Source organism: Gossypium raimondii, chromosome 5 (genome assembly GCF_025698545.1).
Source record: "Gossypium raimondii isolate GPD5lz chromosome 5, ASM2569854v1, whole genome shotgun sequence".
Classification (NCBI taxonomy): Eukaryota; Viridiplantae; Streptophyta; class Magnoliopsida; order Malvales; family Malvaceae; genus Gossypium; species Gossypium raimondii.
In genome coordinates this window covers 18,383,739-18,399,879 of record NC_068569.1, presented here as the reverse complement: position 1 = coordinate 18,399,879, position 16,141 = coordinate 18,383,739, and the positions used below count along the sequence as shown (strand labels likewise).

Sequence of the window (16,141 nt, the reverse complement as noted above, 5' to 3'; positions counted from 1 at the left end):
TTTAGAGATGCAAATCATTCTTTTGTGTTAACCCTAAACTGTTTGATTAAACTAAAGTTCTGGTTTTGATGAAGCGTCGCACTATTTACCAAAAAAAATAGATTATAATGTTGTCTACAAATAATCCACGCCCCATTTTTCTTTTATTTATTCCCATTTTATGTATTAAACAAAATAATGATACCAATATTTATTTAATAATCGACGCATGACCATTTTTTCCCTTTTTAACACAAATAAAAAATATAATAACAGTCAAACTTGAGTTGAAATTAGTATATTTAATGATCGGATTATCCGATAGATTGATAAAAATATTAGAATTTGAGTCATCTAAATTTATTTTAAATCTAAAATCCTCCTTTTGTTTTAATTTCAAAATAAAAATTTATATATTGAAAGCAAAAGAATAAATTTAAAAAAAAATCAAACATCATATGAAGAAGCCCAAAATATGCTTTCACTGTGCTTTACAAGGGAAGGCCCAAAGGAGTGACAGAGTCTTGATTAAATGGGCATGCCTTTAGTCTAATCAAAATCATGGTACGTGTTAATGTTTTTCCGTCTATGAGTTAGCAATAACATCATTGTATGGTAATTTTTATTTTTTCTTCTAATTCCTAGTTTAATCATCTAATTATTTTAATACGTGTATTAAATAAACATTTTCTCATATTATTAGACTAATAACCAAATAATAGACAAATAATTCACGACATTTGTTTCTAAGAAATTAATAAACAACTATTAAGGAGAGAAAACTTTATTTTGTTCAGAAGTTACAACTATATAAATCGATGCATATGTAGAACTTATTTAGAATCATTCAAAACAATATTTATAATTGATCTAATAATACCTGTCATGTTTCAAACGTCTTCTTTTTAAAAACATATAAAATTTTGATTAATTCGATTAACTACTTAAATTAATTGAAATTATTTCAGTCAGTTAAAAGATTTTGAAAAATTCTGATTTAATTAACCGTTAAGATTTGTGGATATTAACCGAATCGATCCTAATTATAAAAATAATAATTACTATTTAATAAGTTATTTTAAAATTGAATTTTACTCCTAAACTAATGGGTGTCCGATAAGAGAAAGGAAGAAAATGGGCTGAAATTCAATGGGCTAAATATTAGTAATTTAGAATCCAGAAGTTTTTGTTTAAATGAGCCTATTGGGTTATACTAATCCTTATAAAATTTAAATACAAGTAAAATGAATTTTTCCTTGATGTGATATTTATAGTGCAAATTTGATGAATAAAATAAAATAAAGATCATTTTATATTTTTTCATTAACTCCATTTACCCATCACTTATTGTTGGAGTTATTTTCATCTTTTAACCTTAATCCTGGAACCGAAGAAGGACAAAATTTGGTAAGAAAACCCATTTAAGGTAGAAGATGTGAATGATAATATATGAGCTTCTTTTCACTTCTTTACCATGAATATAACCATCAAAGACGATTTGATTCCCTGCCAAATTTTAGTATATTTGTAGTTCTTGAGAACCTATTTCATTCAAGTGAATTCCATGTTTGCCCATAGTTAAATGTCAATGATGGATTAACAAAAAATAGTTGATGGAATTTTTGATGATGACACCATTTTTGCTCATATTGGATATGAGATAAAAAGCAGTTTGAAGAATGGTACAAGGAGGGACTGTTATAGTACATTTTATCATCAAGAACAGTACAATTAAAAAATAAAATTAATTGATGCTTACATTTTTTTGTTAAAGGAGGTATAAAAAGATTTATTTATATAATATCTGTGAAGGGTAAAAGTGAAAAACAGTGAAATGATGCATACATTTAGGAATCAAATTTTGTATGCTATATAAACAAACTCAAATTAAATAAAAAAAATCAATCCGGCTAGCCAGTTATGAATTTTGATACGTAAATCCAGCCCATCCCACGATCGTGTCGGTGATTGCTGGATGTTATATTATCGTGTGGCCTGTGCTACTGCCATCTGTTATCTTCATTTTCAAACTTCACACACATTAAGAAAGAATCACGACAGCAATTGTAAGAACGTCTTCTCCTTCACCATTTTCTAATTTGCTTTTCCAAAGTTTAAGAACTTAATTTTCCATTTTTTCGATCCGAACACAAAGAAATCATGAGCCAGGCTCCGACCGATCATGAAAAGGTCTCGGAAACCAAACAGCCAACGTCGTCCACGGAGTCAACCCAACCGGCGACTCTCTCTTCTGATTACGCTCCCTACCCGAAATTAGACCCCAAGGACGTCGCTCCTCCACCGGAAAATTGGACCACCGTTTCCATGGCTTCGCAATCGGATCCCAGTCCGGACCCCGTCCCGATCTCCAGCAGCGCTGCTACCACCATGCCTGCTGAGTCCAACCCCTACGTTTCTCCGGCGCCAGTTCAATCTTCTTCCGTCAAGAGTAACCCACTTCCGATCGCTTCAGTTTATGTTTGTGGTATTTTGTATATCGTTTGATTTCTTTTTAAATTTTAAATTTTAAGCCCTTTTTTCTTTGAACAGATAAGATGGAATCAGTGAAAGACGTGTTGGGGAAATGGGGAAAGAAAGCGGCGGACGACACTAAGAAGGCGAAAGAGATAGCTGAGAACATGTGGCAACACTGTAATTATTTCCCTCCCCTGCTACTTGCGTACTAGATATGACTATGGGCATTTTTATTACATACTGTCAAGTAGATGGATAATATGAAGTACGATAATTAGGGCAAGTAAGTTGATATTTTAATTGTTACAGTGAAAACTGGGCCGAGTTTTGCTGACGCTGCTGTAGGAAGAATTGCTCAGACAACCAAAGTTATTGCTGATGGCGGTTATGAGAAGATCTTTCGGACAACATTTGAGACTGTTCCTGAGGAACAGCTTCTGAAGACATATGCTTGCTACTTGTCCACCTCCGCTGGTCCTGTTATTGGAGTTTTATATATGTCAACCCATAAGCTTGGTTTTTGCAGTGACAGTCCTCTGGCTTATCAAGTTGGTGATCAGACTCAATATAGCTATTATAAGGTAATGCATTGCTGTTGCGGTTCTAATTGTTGCATATGCAGCTAAGGGATAATGTAGGCCGATGCTTAGCAATTACCAACGAACTTAATGCCTCTTTTTTTATGCTCAGATAGAAATTTGTTAGAGTGTGGCTGTTTCAAATGATGCTAAAAGACATTAGAAGTTATTTGCTTTTCATTCCTTCCTTGATTTACATGTTTTGAAAAATATTTTAATGCTCCTATTTGACCACTGTACATTGCTAGCATCAGGAAATGTTTAAATCGCGAATCTCGAGTAACTGGCCAAGCCGCCAAAGTCGCTAAAGTGGTGATAAATCCTGTCAGTAAAATGGGCCCTATAGAAAGTCCGTCTATTCCCAATCTCCAGTAAAAATAAAAAAAATTGACCCATTTATAATCTTCCGCCAGCTGGATTAATGGATCGTCCAATCGGAAATGATAACAAAATGCATAGGTTGTTAGAAGGAGTTCGAAAATGCATATACATATTGTATACCACTTAATTAGCTTATTTCCTTTATGAGGAAGAAAGAGATATTTCTATGTGGATTAGTTAGTGGAGTGCTTGAAGTTGACAATCACGGATGCTTTTTTACATGAAAACCGCACTTGAACAATTACATTTATCCCAGTTATGTGCTAGAATTCTGTGGTCATCTTGTTTCGTAAGAACTACTTCACCATGTTTCTAGACTTGTTCTCTCTTGTACTGCTAACTTTTAGTTAATACTTTAGTGTTCAATGCTCTCTTTAATTCAACTTTTAACTATTGGCAGTAAGATGGGGACCTTAATTGGCATTTTGAAGTTAGAACATTATATACAAGATGCATTGGGTTGGGACATCTGTATATAGATCATGACATCCTCAGTTTTTCTAAATTTAATTGTCCATATGATTCTAAAGAACCCAGCCGAAAGCCATCCTGTAATAATAGTCGACCTAAGGCTTATACAGACCGGGTCTACATCAAGTTATTTTGCCAAATGAGTTTGTGTTCCCCATGTTAGTAGGATATTTGTTTTGTTTGACTGCATCCCTGTCAACCTGTTCTTGAAAAGTGGAAGTTACCCGTTAAAATTCTAGGATTGTGTTTATTCGGTTTTACAAGGATCTACATGCTAGTGAATTATCAGAAATTTGCTAGATTTTTTTCATTAATACATACCTATGCCCATTGTGTTAGTAAATATACTTGCCTTCATCATTTATTTATGGATTTATAGTCGACACCAGTAGTAGTTTATAAGTTCATAGATTTTCAGTGAACTGCATCAAATCTAAACCCCGTTATTCATCTTTGTTTAACTTGTTCTAATGGTTAGTAATGGGATTTTGTGTCCTGTCGCCACACATGCATGTAGGTGGTTATCCCATTACATCAGCTGAGGGCAGTGAATCCATCAGCTAGCAAAGCCAACCCAGCTGAGAAATACATCCAGATTATATCGGTTGACAACCATGAATTCTGGTTCATGGGGTTCGTACACTACGACAGCGCAGTTAAAAATCTTCAAGGAGCATTGCAGTCCCGTGGCTCATGATGTGATGTTATCAAAACTCTACAGCCATGTCCCAAAAGGTGATTTGCATTTTACTAGATTGATGTTGATAAAAATATTGGAGCCAGATTTGTAATAATCGGTATAGCATACGCATAGGCTTTGTTTTATATTGCATTTGTTTGGAGTGTCACTGTGGTATTATTCCTTTGGTTCCGAAACACATTAAGATGAGAGCTTGTTAAATGGTTTGCTACTGGAAATGTCATTTTTATACCGTTTTTCTTTTAAGTGCAAAAGGGTTGGTTCTGGCATAGGATTATTGTGAGATAATGGAACTCTGTTTTTCGTTTTTCCCCCCTCAAAAGTACCCTCATCACTGTTGAAAGAGCCCATTTTTGCCCGGGCCCATACCAGCAAAACAAACCCAAAATTACAATGGCCCGAATGGCCCAATAAGAATTAAAACCCGAGCCCTAGTATTAAAACCAAAATATAAAATAAAATAAATAAAATGTTCAGTTCTTTTGTTACAATAGCAGGCCTAAATCCAAAGTGGCCCAAACACTAGCCTAGCCCACTACACCCAGCCCAACACCCAAAAAGGATCAGAAACCCTAGCAACTTGCAGCAAGCTATCGCGCCGCAATCAGGCTCTGCCCTCTCACGTGCGCCTCCATGCGCTGTGCCGAGCCGCGCTACGTCCCAGCTAGCCTTCGTACGACAGCTGCAAATGACAAACAAACGAGCAACGCAACAGAGGCAGCAAAAAAAAAGAAATAGAAAAACAAAAATAGCAGAGAAAGAGATTTTTTTTATTCGGCTATATATGAAGCCAAAAACAATGTAAAAAGGGGGGAACCCACAGAGAGATTGTATCAAAAATTCTAAAAAGCAATAGAAAAGCAGTTTCTAAAGGTGATTTGAGTTTTTCGATTCTTTGATTCTTTTCCTTGTTTGTTTACTGTTTGAAAAGAGAAAAGCAAATAACGCGAGAGAGTTTACCTTCATTTCAGCGTCGTTGAATCCCTGTCCGCTTCGTCGCGATCGGAGTGTGGACGGGGACTGAGAGTCTTTGAAAAGGAAAGTGAGATCGAGCGGCGGAGAGACTGAGATCTCTACTGATCTGTTTCAAAATAGCCAAATAGGTGTTAGGATTTTGCTTTTTTTTATTTTTGTGAAGGCAATGAAATGGTACCGTTTACGCTCTGTTTCAATGGCCTTAAAACTACCGTTTAGTCCTCCGACCCACACGGTGACCCGACTCGAGGAGGATCCGCGCATTTTCGTTAAATGGCTTATTTGCGCCACTAGTCCCTCGCTTTTATTGCATGCTACAATCCATTTCTTTTATTTTTTTAAATTTAACCTCTTATTTCATTTTTGTTTCACTTTAGTCCCTCGTGTCATTAGCGCGTTGTAATTTAGTTATTATTATTTATTTTAATTCTATTTTTGGTTTTTTTTAATTTTATTTTAATCACATTTTGACCCGCATTTTATTTAATATTTCTTTTGTAATAGGGCCCAATTGACCCAGGTCCAAAAAAATTAAAAACAGCCCAACAATAAGTGGCTCAAAGCAAAACAAAAAACAAAGAACCCTAGCCCTAAACAGCAAGGAGCAGCATTTGCCAGTAGCCGCCGCAGCTCCCCCCGCCTTCAGCGCCTCCAGCAGCATCCGGACGCCGCAAGTTTCGGCCTCCACGCATGCCAAACTCTCCACGCACCTGCAAACACGGATTCAGAGAGTCCATTAGCGAAAATATAGTGTAAAACAAATGAGTTTTTAGGCTATATAAAGCCATATATTTTGTAACAAATGGGGGGGGCAATAAAAAGGATTCAATATCAACAAACAAATTTTCTTTTCCGAATACAAAAGGTTTTTTTCATTTTTTTTCAGCATTTTGAGTTTTGTTTTTTTTCTTTCCCCTTTTAGCCTCTTTTGTTATTTTATTTTTCATTGAAAATAAAAAGAAAGGAGGAAGAAATTTACCTGGTCGCCGGAGTCGACGGGCCGGCGTCTTTTCCGTCGATGGAGGCCATGGGCACCAACTGAATGGCGGCGTTGAAGGGTTGATAAAACCCTAAAAGAAGCAGACTTTGCTTCAGGGAAAAAGAAAGTCTCCCTAGCATTTTTTTCTTTTTTTAAAAAAACTTAAAACAAAGCAGAGTATTGATGGCGCTGTTTATTTGGGGGTTCACGCATGTCAACATTAAATGGAATAATTTCACAATAAGTCCTTCCCCTTTGCGCCATGTTTTATTAAGCCAGTTATCTCTTTTTAATTTAGCCCGAATGTTTTTTCCTCGTTTCAAATTGGTCCCCATTACTGTGCAGCGTTTTAGGGAGGCGGATTTTTTCCCTTTTGGTCCTCTACCCTTGCGCGCGCATTCAATTGGGTCCTTTTTTTAAAATTTATTCTAAATCCGCCCATTTCTTTCGTTTTTAATTCAATTTGACCCATTTCTTAGTTTTTTATCACAATTATGCCATACTATTATTTTGTCTTATTTTATTTACTACTGTAATATTATATATTATTTATTATTAGGCGTATATGCGCATATGCATGTTAGTATGTATATACTTTAATATTTTAAATATATATATATCTATTGTATGCACATTGTATTATTACTTTGTTTTCATAGTTTTTTATATATATAAATATACATACATACATATATTTTTTTAAAAGATTCTTTTTACACTTTTCATTTTTAAATTATTATAAATATTTTTAGTTCATGTATCCCATTATTTTTATATATTGTACATATGCATGTATTTAAACATATCGATTGTAAATTTTCATGATTTATCAAGACACCTCCACGTTTTGTTTCTATAAATATATACATATACATTCTTGTATTATTTTATTTTCATATCTTTATACATACATATTTTTCTTATTATAATGTGTATATATTCTTAGACTTCTTAAACGCATGCATATATTTTACATACGTTTTACATGTTTCATTTTATCTTTTAGCTTTTATATATTTTATATTTTATATTTTATAGACATATACATATTCATTTCTTTTATGCTGTAAATATATATACATATACATATTTTTATATTTTCATTTTACTTTCAAAATTTTCATGAGCACATGTACATACTTTTATTTATTTTTTATTTTTTTCACGATTTTCAAATACATACATGCATTTTCTATTAGTTTTATTGGCATATTCCATTCTATCTTTTACATGTATACTTGTATATGTGTGCAGATATATACGTATACATATTTGCAAATTTACTTGTATATTGTACTTGTATATATATTTGTAAATATTTGCTCACACGTGTATTAAGTTAAAGATTTGTATCATATTGTACATTATTTTTTAAACATACCCGTTTTGAGAAATATATTTTGGTTTTGTCAATATATCAAAATCATTTTTCCCTTGATTTAAAAGTTTTTTTGAATAAAAGCAATATTCAAGGTTGGGAATTTTCGAGAAATTGAGCCCTAACGTATTGGGTTCCGATTTTCTTTACTAATTCTAGATAACCGAGGATATTCTTTATTCAAAATGCATGAGTATAAAAATCATTTTTGGGAACTTAACTTGTCGTGTCCTAACGTATTGGGTGTGACATGTTACTTTCTCAAAATGAAGATTTTCACATAAAATAAAATTGATATTCAAAGTTCGGGGATTATGAGGAATTGTACCCTAACGTATTGGGACTCGATTTCTTTACATGACTTGAACAATTGATTATCCTTTTTTAAATTTCATCATTTGAGTTGATTTAAAAATCTTTTTAACCTTCGACACTAAGGCATTAAATGATCAATTTGGTACCGATTTTGGGCGTTACGAGGGTGCTAACCCTTCCTCGTATGAATCGACTCCGGACTCGTTTTCTCAAAATTGTGAGACCAAAATAATTTTTAAGGTGGGCCGGTCACACCTTAATAAAGGATCGGTGGCGACTCCAGTTTTATTTTTAAAAGTCGACAGCTAAAATTTTGTTTTCAAAAAAACGGTTTCGACAGCTTTTTTTCCTGTTAATTCGATTTGAATTATGATTTAATCCTTTTATTAGTCAGCTTATTAATTAATTTATTGTCATTACTATTATTATTAGCACTATTGTGGTTCTCTTTTACTTATTTTATATATACTTCGTTTTATTATTTATTTATTATTTATTATTATTTCGTGTCACCTCATTCATTTATTTTTCTTTGTAAATAGCCCTTATTTTAAATATATTTGTTGTATGTAATTTATATTTTATATGGCATGCTTTAAATTATTTCATGATTCTGTTTTATTTGCTATTATTTATCCATTTTAAACTTTTATATATAGTATGTGTTTATATATATACATCACTTTATATATGTTATTTTAAAATTTTGTTTATTTTCAAATTACTTTAATTCCAATTTTCTCTTTTTAGATTATATTAAACCTTTTATTTATTATCTTAACCTAACTTATAAGGCTAATTATTTTAAGTTCTTTATATATTATTTTATTCAAAGTTATTTTACATATTACTTATTTTAAAATTAACCTATACTATTTACTATTGTAATCATCATTATATTGGATTATATTTCTATTTTCCTATTTATGTATACATTACTTTATTATTATTTACTATTATCTTTAAACTAGTTTTATTATACATATATGTATGTACGTAATGTATATATTATTTAATTTTAAACTTTATATTTTTATATACCTATTGATACATATAGATGCTTTACTTATTTTAAATATCCACATATATTTAGTGTATTTCACTTTTGTATATTAGTATATATTATTACTTACATAAAGTTACATATTACTTATTTTAAATTAATATATGTATATTGTTTAATGTATTTTGATTTATCTTTTATATAATATGTATCTTGAATGTTGGTGTTCATATTGGAGTAATTGAGATTATTGATACTATGCTTGTTTGTACTTATATTGATTATTTGTTATCCACTAGTGTATGTTATTTACGAATCATCCTTTATGTCATATGAAAACATTCAATCATGTTACATCGCTTAAAAGATCGCATTTATCAAAATACCAAAATAGTTTTGAATTCCCAAAATATCCGACATTCAATGATTCTCGAGAAAATAGTGCCCTAACTTACTGGCCTTCAATTTTCCTCGTTCAATTTGGATGGCCTGGTATCTTTTAAATAAAATCATACGAATCTCAAATAAAGTCCCTCGGGATTTCAAACGTTGAACCCTAACTCACTGGATCATGCAATTTTGCTACCCCGAATTAAAGATTTTAAATAAAGGCCATGTTTAGTGTTTAGGGATTTCAGGAAATTAAACCCTAACTTATTGGGTTCTAATTTGCCGTTTGACCCAAATAATCGGATATTCTTCTCAAAATGCATAGGTTTTAAAAGTCAAGAGATAAACTTAATTTCACGGATTTAAAATGTTACATTCTAACTTACTGAGTGTGACAGTCTATTTCCTTGAATAAATGAGTTTCATCCTCCGATTCGTTTCATTCAAATTTTCATATAAAAGGATGTATTTTTAAAATCTTTTCAAAATTTCCACTCTAAGACATTAAACAATCAATTTGGTACCAATTTTGGGCGTCACGAGGGTGCTAACCCTTCCTCGTGCGTAACCGACTCCCGAACCTGTTTTCTCAAAATTCGCAGACCTAAAATTATTTTTAAGGTGATCCGATCGCACCTCAATAAAATATCGGTGGCGACTCCCATTTTTGTTTTCAAAGTCGATCCCCGTTTTCCAAATTAAAAAAATGGTTTCGACAACTGTGACACAGTCACTTTTCTTTTTCGGAATATGCTCTAACGTCCTGTTTTTGTCACCGCACTTGAAAATTTTCCTTTGTTTTCTAAGATACTCCGTTTGCTCGTAACCCCAGAACCCCAATCCAAATTCCTACAAATCTGATACCACGGAATCCTACATTCAGTCTATTCGGCCATCTGATCTTGGCCTACTTCGACTGATGGACTAAAAACCTGGGTTTTATATGTTGTTTGCCAGCTTGTCTTTGAAAGAAAGGAGGCTGAAAAACATTGGGTACCTACAGAACTCGCAGTGCAAATAGACAAAACTCAACAGCCATATCAGATTTGGATCCTCCACAATGATTGAAAGTAATTCTCATCCCCAGCTGCCAATACCAACTATATATACACACATATATATATTAAAAATTGTGTGGGAAATAGGAATGGGAAGGTACCATTTCTTTTCTTTTTTTTTTGGAACAGTGTGTTGGAACGAAGGGTCGGGTTTGTGATGAGCTTAAAGATGGTGTTTTGATTAGGCCCAAATGTGTTGGAACCGAAAGAAGGATGGCTCCAGGCCAGACCAGGTCAGCTTGTCTGTCCTGGTCTTAACTGGCAAAGCTGAAATATGAGGGAACAAACACCAAGTTTGACGGCATATGATACTTGATATATGGGCCATGCAGTCCGTCCGCTAGGGTCCATCTCTTCTCACTTTTTAGCTAATCTACATCTTTCCTGAGGTTATATTTGCAAATAATTTTATATGAAGAAGAAGAAAAGAAATAGAAATAGAAATTTCTTATCTTAAAGAAGAAAAAATTATTAAGGATTGATTATGTGGAATATTCTGTTTAGATAGCAAATGATGAGGTACGTTTGAGCCAGTCAGTGATAATGGTTTTTTTATCCTTGATTTCTTTTTCACTCTTTCTAATTTACAATTAGGTCTATAATTCTTTTTTTTCGCTTTATAATGTTTAAATATAATATAATATAAGGTTAGTATATGTCATACAATTTTCAACGTCCTATAAATTTGAGATTTAATTATTTTAGGAGTTTAGTTGTTTTATTTTTCAAATTTCTAAATTAGGTTGATGTTGCTTAAATTATTTCATTACAACATCAATTTTTAGTTACACGGTTTGAAGTGAGACTTTTTATTATTATTTCAAAATATCATACCAACAAATTTAATAAAATTTAACAAGGTTAACGGTTAGACTTGAATTTTAAAATCTAATAAGTAAAATTAAATTCCATATTTTTAAAAAGTACAAGACTTATGGCATATTTTAACCATACTATAAATTTAAATTTAATAATTATAGAAGGTAAAGATATTACTAACTATGCTATTATACAGGATCTATTTTATATAAAAATATGATAAATTAATATTTTTTATTACGGTAAGAAAAAATAATTATTATTTTATATAGAAAATAATTTTAATATTTTAATAATGTTTAATTATTATTTTAAAAGTAATGTATATTTTATTATTTAATATACATTTAAACTAATGTATCTAATATTTAAACATTTCAATCTTTTAAATTATCATTTAATATAAATATTAGTTTAATATTTTTTATTTTATTATATATACTTTTATTTTTTAGTCTAGTGTCATTTATGGTCATTTTTCATTTTGATCTTGATGTAATTTAAACACATATCTCATCACTGTTTTCAATTTTCACAACTGCTATGCTTAATTGTATTGGTTCCTATCTCACCGCTCATTTAAAGGGAGTCTACTATGGAAACGAAGCCTTAATAGCAAAATTAAAGCTATGAAAATTTTAAGATTTTAAATTTAGATTTCGTTTTATGTAAATAATGTGTGGGTTTTAGATCAAATTTCTTGTGGTTTAGGTTGAACCATATTTTATTTAAAATTATCTTAATTATGGATTTATAAGATTGATTAAGGTTGTAGCGTACTTGTAATTACTCTTTAAAAAAAATACATGGAAGATTTAATGCTCAAAGTGGTTTACTTTGTGGAATAGGCTAAACATCACGGAGTTGAAATGAAACAGTGCAATTTGGTTACAAGTTTGCATGCGTTCATGTAGAAAACCTCTGATATTCGGTAGTCTGGAATCCAGTTACGTAAATAAATAAACTCGAATTTAATGTCTTAAAGAAGAAGATAGACTAGAATACTAAAACAAAACAAATTAAGCAAAAGCTGCAACATTGGCCTCCATTAACACTGAAACTGTCATGTAGTCATTAAAAAACTAAAAACAAAGAGAAACCTAATTATTGGAGGGATATTTAATTTATGCGGAATGGAAGTGAAGGTGAAGACACAAGAATAAGAAAAGGAAGAGCAAGAGAGAAGAACATCATATATCATGTGTGTATATATAGCTGTAATGTCAGTGCAATTAATTAATGCTGTTCCAGTTTACTTTTGTTTCCAGACAGAGAGCCCACATGTTCCTGAACAGGGACAACCCAAAGAGCAGCATCCATCCAACCAAACCAAACCAAACCAAACCAAACCAAACTCAAAGCTCTTTGAAACTCTTATTTCCGACAGCTTCAATTCTCCACTATGCCATCTTCTCTTTTACTTGACTTTCCCCAACATCAAACATGTTCAGTTTCTTCCCCCCCCCCCCCCACATCCTTATAAACATTGTTGTTATGGGATTTAATTTGTTAATTAATTGTGTTTGGGGCCGGGGGGGGGGGAGATTCTTGTGTTTTTATTTTAATGAAGGTATATATTAAAAGGTGTTTTTAACGTCCCATCCATGGCCATGGGACCTTGGGGGGGGGGGTCAGAACAAGTCTGAAACACTGCAATAAAACTGGCAAAAGACTGTGTCCTTCTCTGCAATAGTGCCATGTTAATAACCACTCCTAACTTGTCCTCTGCTCCCCCATCTTCCATTTTTTGCTTTTCAATTTCTTTTTTATCTTTTCAAGTACCAAATATAAAAAGAAAATTAATAAAGCATGCGATTATGAGAGATTGAGATTATGTACTAAGTAAATATAAAGAGAATGATAAAAGCTTGAAGATGAAGAGGGATTAAAACGGGTAATTATAAAATACTGAATAAAATAATAATATGTTAAGTTGGAAGAAGAATTTGGAAAAATGTAGGTTTGAAAGAAATTAATGCAAGTGGGAGAAAATATTGCAGCCTTTACATTTGCATGCCACGTTTTAGTTGGACTTGGAATTACTCTCCAATATGGATCCTTTGATGATGAATTTATGATCATCATCACATGTTACTATGACTAACTTACAAAACCCTTAATTACTTCATCAGCTTGAGTTTTCTTTTCCCTTGATCTCCTTGCAACAGTAAAAAGTGCAGTTTTTTTCGTTTGTCACAGAGAATTGGAAGTATATATGTAAGAGATGAAGAGATGGATTATAGCATTAATTAATGGAAAAAAAAATTTTAAAACCTGCAGTTAGCAACAATGTACTCATCAGAAACTTTCAGATCATATCATCATCATCATCCTACACTGATCGGCATTGATAATAATACCATAAACTAAACCAAAATCAGAATATTGAAAAAAAAAAACAAAAATGAAAAAAGAAGTGAGAACCCTAGTTCAATACAATCCCTACTGAAATCACATGATGTTTTTTTTCTTCGATTCCCCATTATCATATGCTTCTCTTGGATGTTTTGTTTCTTCCCAAGTAACAATGTTGAAGCACTGTTGTTTTGGTTTTGATGGGAAATTAGGGTTTCTTACCAAGAGTGTACTTGTTGTTATGCATCCAGACCTTAAGAACTTGCCTTTTGACCCCGGTTTCTTCACAAAACTGCTCCACAGCAGCTTCGTCATGCTTCTGGATCCTCCAGCCCAGCCTTTCAGCGAAACCCAGCATCTTATCTTTTTGTTCCGGTGTAAATTTGGTTCTAAACCTCTTCTTTAATCCCCCACTGCCGCCACCTCCACCGGCACTGCTACTAGGATTCGAAACATCTTCGTCTTCTCTGCTGTAACCGCCGGCAATACCACCTCCCGACGCTGCTGGCAAGGCCAAAGGCCTCTGCTGTGGAGTCAGGTGGAGGTACCCGGCCGGTGGCGGCGCCCTATAGTAGGGCGAGAATTGGGGGTGTTGCTGGTAGTGGTGATGATGATGGTGAGGGTTGTAGATACTACTACCTTCACCGTCAGTTTCTTTACGGTGAAAGTTCCTGTGGCAGTTACAAGCAGCGCATTTCAAGGCATCAAGTGTCCCTTCATCACCTGCCGCCATGAACTCCCCACAGCCATCCAACGCGTGGCCTCCGATACTCACGGCATGGTTTTTTTGACACTCGCGGTACCTTATACCTGACCCCACTTTTCTCGGTGGTGCAGAAGCCGCCGCACCTTCACCGCCACTTGCTGCGGGTCCTATTTTAGACCGTGGAGCTGACGAGTTGCCGAGTGAGTCGTATCCTGCTGGAACAGCCATACCCATTTCTTCGTCTTGGTCATCATGTTCCTCAAAATCCATTTCTTCTTCTATAAAAAAATATATATTTCACTGCCCAGTGGCCACTTTCTTTTTACCTTTCCCCCCCTGGCCTTGTTTTTGTTGATGCAGAAGGAAACCCACAAAGGCGAGGCTAATTCAGCATCAGATCCACCATAAACAATAAAAAAAAGGAGTAAGTTTAAAATAAATAAGGAAGCGAAGGGGGGAGGGTTAGAGAGTAAAATGTTTGGTTTTAGCAGAGAAGTGAAGATAAGAAAAGGGAAGAGAGTGTGGACATGAATTCACTCACAGGGCTAAGGCTAACCTGCAAAAGGGTGTCTTACTCGAAAGCCTTTCATGTGCTTTCCATTTTGTTGAAGCAAAGTAAGCGAACAAACACAAATTTCCTCTTTTTCTTTACACTCTAATTATTAGGTTTTATTGACAGTGAATTTTCAAAATTCATCTCTTTTCTTTTGTTTTGTTCTGTTCTTTGGATTGATGTTTAGTTATTGGTGATGGCCTGAGACCCTTGTCTCCTTCCCTTTTCTATTTCTTGTTAAGAGAGGTGTGGGGGGTAAAAAGTTAAAACAGAAAGAAATGGGGAATTATTGCTTAACTTAGCAAGTGGAAGAACCTAATAGGGTGTTTGGTTCCCAGGAATGGCCATTTCATTATTAGTACATTCAACGTGAAATGATTACTCTACAAATTAGTCCAATCTGACTTTCATTCTCTACCATCTTGAAATAGCCATTCAAAACAATTTGATGCAAGGAGTGAAAAAGGTGAGATGTGGTGTTTGGAAACATGGAACATGGTTTACACTCAAACCTATTTTATATTCACTAGGGAAACTACAAATTAATTTACTTTGTTTATCATTTTTGAACCACCTAAATTATAATTTCACCACCCACACACATTGTTTAATGGGTAAACTATAAAATTAGTCACCCGATTCTAAGTTTTTCTTTTTTATTTTGGTTATCAAACTATCAACATTTTTAATTTAGTCACTAACGTTTTACATCATTTCTATTTTGGTCACTCTCCATTAAATGGGTTAACGAAAGTGATGATGTGATCTTTTTTTTAATTGGCATAATAACACATTTAGTCCTCAATACTTACATATTTTCTCAATTCGATCCTTAAACACATATAATTATATTTAAACACATATAACTAAATCTTGATAAACTTATATGTAAATTGTGATGTTGATAAACCCAACAACCTGGACTAATAGCATAATTATATGTAGGAATGTTTATATGTAAATTGTGATGTTGATAAACACATATAAACATTCCCTTCTTTTCATCGTTCTCCTTAAAACAACAGC

At 33.1% G+C, this 16,141-nt stretch overlaps 2 protein-coding genes and 1 long non-coding RNA gene across 5 annotated transcripts; 1 reads left to right on the top strand and 2 right to left on the bottom strand.

The window, feature by feature from the left end:
* The first annotated feature begins 1,883 nt into the window (after positions 1-1,883).
* On the top strand, positions 1,884-4,830 carry LOC105769490 (GEM-like protein 1). 2 transcript variants are annotated; one of them, XM_012590162.2, is made up of 5 exons: positions 1,884-2,045; positions 2,135-2,428; positions 2,530-2,631; positions 2,764-3,035; positions 4,402-4,830. In XM_012590162.2, the coding sequence occupies exons 2-5, from the start codon at positions 2,140-2,142 to the stop codon at positions 4,579-4,581; spliced, it is 843 nt and encodes a 280-aa protein (XP_012445616.1). In that variant the 5' UTR covers positions 1,884-2,045; positions 2,135-2,139; the 3' UTR covers positions 4,582-4,830. The 2 variants fall into 2 exon arrangements, with proteins under 2 accessions (XP_012445616.1, XP_012445615.1); XM_012590161.2 differs by having other exon boundaries at positions 1,977-2,428.
* Positions 4,831-6,036: 1,206 nt separating this feature from the next.
* Positions 6,037-7,138, bottom strand: LOC105769491 (uncharacterized). The gene is made up of 2 exons (XR_001126026.2): positions 6,539-7,138; positions 6,037-6,269 (listed from the first exon to the last, which is right to left on the bottom strand). It is a non-coding gene; the product is annotated as an uncharacterized LOC105769491 (long non-coding RNA).
* A 6,581-nt stretch (positions 7,139-13,719) lies between these two features.
* On the bottom strand, positions 13,720-15,339 carry LOC105770641 (zinc-finger homeodomain protein 2). Of its 2 annotated transcripts, none has more exons than XM_012591924.2 (2): positions 15,104-15,339; positions 13,720-14,944 (listed from the first exon to the last, which is right to left on the bottom strand). In XM_012591924.2, exon 2 carries the CDS (start codon positions 14,830-14,832, stop codon positions 14,065-14,067), a length of 768 nt encoding a protein of 255 aa, XP_012447378.1. In that variant the 5' UTR covers positions 14,833-14,944; positions 15,104-15,339; the 3' UTR covers positions 13,720-14,064. The 2 variants fall into 2 exon arrangements, with proteins under 2 accessions (XP_012447378.1, XP_012447377.1); XM_012591923.2 differs by having other exon boundaries at positions 15,119-15,339.
* Between the last annotated feature and the right edge of the window lie 802 nt (positions 15,340-16,141).